This window comes from Hipposideros armiger, unplaced genomic scaffold (genome assembly GCF_001890085.2).
Source record: "Hipposideros armiger isolate ML-2016 unplaced genomic scaffold, ASM189008v1 scaffold_451, whole genome shotgun sequence".
NCBI classification, from domain to species: domain Eukaryota; kingdom Metazoa; phylum Chordata; class Mammalia; order Chiroptera; family Hipposideridae; genus Hipposideros; species Hipposideros armiger.
In genome coordinates this window covers 1,021,558-1,029,504 of record NW_017731801.1, presented here as the reverse complement: position 1 = coordinate 1,029,504, position 7,947 = coordinate 1,021,558, and the positions used below count along the sequence as shown (strand labels likewise).

The following is a 7,947-nucleotide window of genomic DNA, read 5'->3' as shown; positions in this document are numbered from 1 at the left end:
CATATTTCCTCACTACATGGCTTGGCTCTGACCTTCTTGCCTACTAAAGAGATCCTTTGGACAGATGTTCAGCTGGTTCTGCTTGCTATTGCATTCGTACGTGATCCCCATTGGGATTCCTTGTTTCTTTCTGTCCAGATCCACAAGCATCTTTGTTCCTCAAAGGCGGGAGTCGTGTGCTTGCAGTACAGTGTGCCTGCCACTTGAGTGGTGAGTGTGGTTTAGTCTCACGGGGATTCATGCAGAGATTCTGGACAATAACCATCACCCATCTTTTAGACCTACTGGGATGGTGACGCTCTGGAAGAAAACCATATGCTGCTCTCGCCTATTTCCATGGTCTTTGGCTGGTGTGGAATGCCTTTAAATTTGGGTCTTTAAGGTTTTTCCTGGACTGTTGATTGATTGATAAACCCAAGTACCAGTGGGTCTGCCAGAAAGTTTTGACTAGTTCTTGTCGCAAAACTCCACCTGCCTCACATGATAAGACAGCTACACTGAGAGTAAATAGAAAATGGGTGAGTTGTGTGTATGTCAGATGGAGTTTACACAATAGGAAACCGCTGGCCTGAAAATAACTTGACAATTTCCTAGATCTGTAATTGTCCCACCACAAAACTGGAGCTTTACTTCTGGGGATTTCTGCCCAAGTTTGGTCTCTTCCTAATGTTAGATATTAAGATCTTATTCTTTACTTCACAATTACTACAATTAGGACATTGAAAGGACGATGTCTTAATCTATCTAATCCTCAGTATCCAGCTGAGGGCCTGGCACATAGTCCTTGGTAAAGGTTTGCATGATTAAGTTCATTCAGCGCCATACTTCTAATGCATCTTCAGAAGCCTGCTTTATTGGACCAGTGTATGAATTCAAGCCTTATTCACTTTTTTCCACCCCCTAGGTGGAAATTTTTCCTCACATATTGAAGTAACTTCATATTTGGGGTATCTTAAAATATATGACTGAATTTAAAATTTCCCTTGTGATAACAAAACTTGGAATTCTGAATTCTGAAACTAATACCTCTATCAGAGGCAACCCACGATAGCGAGGGCTTATTGTAGGTTTAACTTTTTTTTTTTTTGAGCGAAGTTGCAGACAAAATTGGAATCAGCATATTCAAGTTAATATAAAATGATATGCTCTGAGGATTTCAGGTAACCTTAATCTATGCAGTAGAATGATTTGAAAGCTAAGATATGAGAGCTCAAAGGCACCTCCAACCACATCCTTATTTTAGAGATGAGGAAACAGGCCCCAGGGTCACTCAGTTTAGTAGCAGAATCAAAATGTGACAGGCAGATCTCTACTGTCCTTTCTTTTACCCTAAGTGGAATACTGGTCGTAAGGCAACGATCAGAGTCCTGACGAGACGGCAGGTTGTTACGGAATTGCACTGCCTATGTAAGAATCTGCTCTTACTATTGGACTGTGTGAGCTGTGTGACCTTGGACAACCTACATAATTCCCTGACCCTTAGCTTTTCCATCTGTAAACTAGAGGTCTAGTTTATGTAGAGATCTAGTCCAGGGGTCAGCAAACTTTTGAGATGGAAGAGCCAATCCTGTCCCTCAGAACAATTGAAAACTTATTTGAGAGCCATAAAACAAATGAAATCATTATGTAAAAAATATCCTTTAAAAATTTTATAAACCATGATAGTTTAATTTTCATTTTCAATTTTACTTCAGAGCCACATGTACGTATGTACCCAAAGAGCCGCATGTGGCTCACCAGCTGCAGTTTGCCGACCCCTGCTCTAGACTAAGTCTAGAGTAAATATGTCATGAGGTTTTAATGAAAATTAAAATGGTTTATAAGTACTCAAAAAATGTTAGCTCTTGGAGTATTGTCTGTTTACAGGTGATGAAAAAGGACAGTGGGAGAAGATCCCTGAGGTTAGAGACCGTGTCCATCTTACCATCGTGTCTCCAGTACTTGGCACATAAATACAAGCTGTTTAGCAAATGTTTGTTGAATTACTAAATGAGGGTGGTCAGGGCAGAGCTTTTCAGAGATCTCTTCATATTGTGGCTTTTCCTGAATGTCTCTCTCAGACTAAGCCATTTCAGTTCTGCCTAATGCCAGGGTTCTGAGCTTTCTTGGCATATTTTGTGCCACTTTGGACTATACCAAGGAAATCAGCATAAATCACAGCGTCAGTGAGTCCCCTGGCAGGAAGGGCCTGGTGCCACATCAACGTTTGAATCCCCAAAGACAATGCTGGCCGTACATCCGAAAGCGAAGTTTCTATCTGAACATTTATTCCACAGCCATAGAAACTGAAGATGGAAAAGACCTGAGGACATCTAGTCCATCCACGTGGTTGTACAAGAAAAGTGGCTGGAGCAAAACAGCCGGTTCACTGCATGCTCACAAGACAGCGTTTCCGTTCTTCCTGGAGCGGAGCGATTGCAAACACATTGAAATGAAGACACAATGCAAACACTCTTTACAAACCTTAAGAAAATACTTTAAGTACATTATTCTCATCAAACAATTAGGAACCAAACTAAAAAAAAAAAAAAAGTGAGGGAATCCTGGATCAGATGCATAGTGTCAGTGGGGGAAGAAAGGAATAAACAGTGAAAATAGTGAAGTGGTTTTGATGACTGGAAAGCAGTTTCTTCTGAAGAGTGGTTTCTGGCTGGCTTATCAAAAAGCTGAGTGGGGAAGGAGGGAGGCTGTAAAGTGATTCCTTTCCCCCTCCTGCTTTATCCACACCAAGGAAGTGCTCCCTTGCTCCTAGGCCCTAACAGACCCAACACCAACGCTGAGAAGCCTGTTGCCAGGTGACCCAGCTCTGTTCTTCTGGGCAGTTGCTCCGCCTACCACTTCTTTGGTTGGCACAGAAGCAGCGGCTCCTTAATAGAGCTTGTGCCACAACAAGATCCACGAAAAATGGAGTCACCTCCAGGACATTAAAGACCTCAACTGATCGTCCCTGGGGCTGCCTCACGTGTTTGTCCCACTCATTCTTCCAACGTGTCTAATTGTGGAAGGAAGCCCCTTGGCTCCTCTACCTGGAGGCATCCATGCTCCGGGGCCCTTACTATTTCCATGAACCAATGTGTTCTATCTGTTCTAACTCACCGAGTCAGACTTCACTGTGTGCTTCCAGTTCCAGAAATCCCCTCTTGGAAAAGAGGGGTGGGGGTGTGTGACATAATCAGGTGGCCATGTTCCAGGTTGCCCAGCACCAGAACTTGGAACAATAAAATGGCCTTCCCGACCTCGTGAAATAGGAGAGCTCACAGAAGGAGGCAAGGTTGTGTCCCTTACGTTTTTCTTCTTTACCAAAACACCACCCTCCACCTGAGGACTTCTGATCTTGGTGTTTTTTTGAGCCTGAGGGGAGTTGAGAGAACAGAGGCGGAACAGAAATAGAAAGGAGGGTTCTCAAAGGACCCATCATTTCATGAAATCTTTTTACAAAACACAACACACTGTTTCACAAATTGCAAAACACTGTTCAACCACTACTGATAAAAATGACCATTGTTACGTAACATGAAGACGGCTTCATTTCACCGCAAGCAATTATGCTTTGTTTTTCTTTGTCCAGAACCTGGAGGCATTTCAAGCAGTGCTGATGGCATTAAGTTTGCTTTCAGTCCCTGCTGCTTCATGCCGTGTCCTGGCCACCGTTTTGGCCCCGTAGTTCCTCGGAAGATACTCGAGGAGCTGTGCACTTGGTCATTTACTTTGTGGAGAGGCAGAGCGCTCTGGCATGTTATCACCCCTGCTCAGAATGCCTCAGTAGAGAAGCTTAAGGTAAACCTGATATACAAAAATCCAAACTTACAAAACAGATACACTAAGGGATAATTAATTGCATTACAAAAGGATTGTTTACAAAAGAATTCGCCTCTGGGTTCCTTGCAATAGCCAGCTTCTCAAGTAGAGTCAGGAAGTGAGTTATAAAAACGTTCACGTACCACATGAGGAGCATGGCTGTTATGTGAGTTGAGGTACACCTGGAGTCAGCCTCCCAGGCTGCGCATGAATGGCAGGGTCTCTACAGCAGCCTCAGCAGTTGCAGGTGGGAGGGGATGGCTAAGGAGCATAATCTTCCCAAAGCAGCTGCAAACCTACTTCTGGGCCTGGGGTGAGAACGTGGGCGGAGAGGGTATTTCATTCAAAGCAGGCTGGTGCTTTCTGTTTCCAGGACTCACCTGTTCCCTCGCTGTGGAACCCTTTCATCTGGGAGGTTGATGAAGTCTAACTTTAGAGCCCTCCCCCCTCCCTCATCAGTATCTCTGCGCCTGCAGCCACCCCTGGGTTTTCTCAATAACTAACTGCTAAAGTGTTATCTAATTACAGCTTAGGGTGTTCTCTTTGCCTGGGAGACTGGGTCACCTTTGGTGGAAAGGCAGGGGTTCCATCCAAAAGTAGCGAGTGCCATGCCTTTGCAGGGGTCTGTGGCTGTGACAGCACCAGGGCTCGGCACAGTGCTGCGGACTCACTGTTGGCATTCGGATGGATTGGGTGCAGTGAAGAGCATTAAGATAAAGCAAATAACTGATAAACACTGATGTCTAGTCCTAAATGGTGCCCGGGGTGGGAGTGGCTGTGCGGAAGGTGAATCAGCAGGAGTGTCCCGAAGTTTCAAGAACTCTCAGAAAGACTCTTCTCACTTCTTCCTGTGCCTGGGGCAGTCATATGTCTAGAACAATGTTTTTTGATGGGTAATTTTTGGACCATATGTGTCAGTCGTCCGGGGGTGTTGGTTACCAGGAGTTTCTGAGTTCACCTCCAGTCTCTTTCCCGCCCCGCCCATCCTTGGCGAAGGGTCCTGACAATCAGCATTTTAATGAGCTCCTAAATGATTCCTATCTCCCCTAACCCTGGGAACTGAAGTTCCATAGTTCCCATATTCCTCCCGCTTTCTGCATGTCCAGCAGTTGTGCACTAGGAAAGGGATGGCTCAGCAGAGGGAAAAACAAGTTACTGATATCAGTTTCTTGGGGCCGTTGGATGGGGCCTGGGGGAGAACTGGAGGGACCAGCCTGTTTGTAGGTCCTCGGAGGAGAGTGGGTGCGAGACTGGGGGATTTCAATACAGATATGAAAAGCACAGGGCACATTCCTGGATGGTGAAGCTTGTGATGGTCGCAAGCCTGAGGTTCACTTTGGGGATTCTGAGAGCTAAGAGATAGGTGACTGCCGATCTGAACATGGCCGAGTACGTGGTTTGCAGGATATTTTCACTTAACCCACAGCTCCCATATCAGGTACAGGCTATAAGCAGGGACACTCCAGCTTTATCCTAAGGCCACATCCTTGCTTTGCTTTTCTCCCTTTCCTTCTCCTTCACAAAAGGCACACACACTATAGTGGAGAAGCTTTGTTAGATTAGAAGTCTAGTCCTATTCGTCCCTTAGCCAAAGTGCTTTTCTGGCCCAGAGCTTTTGTTCTAAAAGCATGGGTACATTTTTAATGCCTCTTCATTCTATCCTGTTACCACTCACCACATCCCTGTCCCCTGTCATAGTGGCATGTAAATGCGTTCCCATTAAATGTTAGTCAGGATGGTATTGGAGATCCAGGACCCTTTCAAAACCATGGCTCTTGCCTGAGCCAATCAATCCTTGGCCTGGTGTGATACTAGTTCAGTTAACGTTTTAAGCACTCACCACCCTAAATTTTTCTAGCTCTGACCCTGTGTCCCATTCAGAATGCAGGAACACATCTAGATTGGGAAATTGTATCAAAAGCCACAACCCTGGCTAATCCTGCTCTCTACTAAGAATAAACTCAACAACCCAGTAAGACACAGGTGTAAGTCATCATTTTTTATCTCTTGTTGCTAGGGCAGAGAAAGGACTGAAACCCAGAAATATGACTGGCACCTGGTGAAACGGTTAACAGGAGCTAGGGTTGTGTGGTTACTCACAGATCCCTTGGTGTTCACTCCTGACTTAAGATTCTTGCTCTGAAAGACTGCTACCCTGGAGACCTAGGGAGTGGGCTTGGGAAGAGCTACTCCTGCTGCTTTGTAGGCTAGGCAGAGTGGACTTGACCTCTGAGAAGACCTAGACCTCAGGTTCCCACACCTTTGTCAGTCGTTACAAAAGAGCATTACAAAGTGTCTCAAGGGCTCAGAGGGAGGCCAGGAACTGAGAAAGGGGGGCAGCTGGTTGCCTAGGACTCACAAGTCCGGTGTGTCCTTTGATACTCTTCCAGCTCTGTTTTCCTGCTCACTGCCAGCTGCAGCTCTTGCCGGATCACCTGAATCTGCTTCTCGAGTTCTGAGAGCTCCTGCATCACTGCGTTCCGAGCTGTGTGCAGGGAGTCCGCTTTCCCGTTGGTGGTCAGCGACGCAGGCAGCTCTCTTCTCCTTGGAGGGAGAGGGATGTCTTGGTGGGTCCCGAGGCCCAGCTGGTTTTGTGCTCCCTCATCACTAAGGGTGTACTTTCGTCGGTTGTCGTGACTCAGATGGGAAGTATTCCACACGGAGAGCTGACGGGGTCCCAAGTTGGACCTAGGAACCAAAGAGGCACTTTAGATTGACCTTCCACTCTGCAGTTCTCAAAGTGTTATTCCTGACCTGTTAAGCCATTTCCTGTGTGAACAATATGGAGCTGGATATGCATTCAGAAATAAGTAACAAAGCCACGGACAGACAGCCTGCTAGATAGGATTATGGGGACAAAAGGAGCCTATACAATTTTCAACTGAAGTTCAAGGTCTCATCAAGTCTTATGCTGTCCTGAAACTGGGCATGAGTGTATCATCTGAGGGCTGATGGACTAGAGTGTGGCACGTTCTTTTTTTTTTGATGAACTCTAGTATTTATTAAATTATAAATTTTGTAATCAAAAAGAAAACTGCGGGTCAAGAGAAACCTCAAACTACAAAAACTAGACAGCAAAGTCTGGGGAACCATGAAGTGTGTTACAGACAAGACTCTGAAACATAAGTTATTACATGTTTTCTTTACATTTCCTTTTAAGTAACTTTACTATTAAATAGTTTTTGTCTATTTAAANATTCAGTGTATGGAAATCTAAAAAGAAAATGGAAGCAAGACTCTCTCACAATAGTCCTAATCAGTTTGAGCACTGTTCACACCTTTTAGCTGCATCATGAATAACATTCATAAATATTCATGAGTCCATTGAATTTTACCAGGGGAAAAGCAAGAACTATTAACAGTATGTGGTCTTGGGTATAATTTATGCTCCAAGCATCTCTTGTATATAAAAGAGGAGACCCTCATTCTATGAAATCTGTTTATTTGGTCATTAGCAAGGGTGATGGTGGTGGTGGTGGTGGTGTGGTTGGGGGAGGGGAGACGTGCTGGAATTAGTTTTCATCAGAATTCAAACTTCTGTCATTTACAGTAACCTGTAACAACAGAGAAGCAGCCCTGGCTTTGTGATGATATGGGATGAGGCTGGAGAATTGTTGGTGTCCAGCCTGCTTACGCAGCAACTCAACTTGAAATACCATTGACCACACTTAAAACAAATAGTTACTGTCATTTATTTAAAGACCTGTTTTAAGTGCAGCCTATGGTTTGTATAAGACATCTTCATGTTTTCCCACTCAAACCTCAAAGCTGAGCTGGAAGAAAGGAATGACAGGGTACCATCAAAGCTGGCTAATCTAGCACTTTGCAAAATAGAAAATTCCAGAATCATGTATTTCTCAAGTCCTGCAAAAAAAGTCTTCAGTTGCATAACATATGTAAGTAATAATCAAAAGAACATTTAGGTTGGAATTCTAAGATGCTTGTAATTTAAAATGCTCTTGCTTTTTTGCAGATGGTCCATGAGGGAGGGTGCACCAATTCTAATTTCTTGCACGTGCTTATCATTTAGCAAATATTTTTTCTTCTGTGCGCATAGCCCTAAACTAAGGGAAGGAAGAGAGAACATTTGTTAAGCTAGGTGTTCTCCACAAACTAGCTCACTAATTAAACATATTTCACTATTTACAA

General features: G+C 44.4%; 2 protein-coding genes across 2 annotated transcripts in view; one reads left to right on the top strand and one right to left on the bottom strand.

Annotated features, from left to right (window-relative positions):
• Positions 1-3,664, top strand: part of RNF20 (ring finger protein 20) — a 40,342-nt gene extending 36,678 nt beyond the window's left edge. The window contains exon 16 of the mRNA XM_019665743.1: positions 3,569-3,664. Within this exon, the coding sequence (XP_019521288.1) occupies positions 3,569-3,664 (96 nt within the window). The remainder of the gene's footprint in view (positions 1-3,568) is intronic.
• Positions 3,453-7,947, bottom strand: part of GRIN3A (glutamate ionotropic receptor NMDA type subunit 3A) — a 148,731-nt gene continuing 144,236 nt past the window's right edge. Inside the window, exon 10 of the mRNA XM_019665742.1 lies at positions 3,453-6,486. Within this exon, the coding sequence (XP_019521287.1) occupies positions 6,147-6,486 (340 nt within the window). The 3' untranslated portion in view covers positions 3,453-6,146. The remainder of the gene's footprint in view (positions 6,487-7,947) is intronic.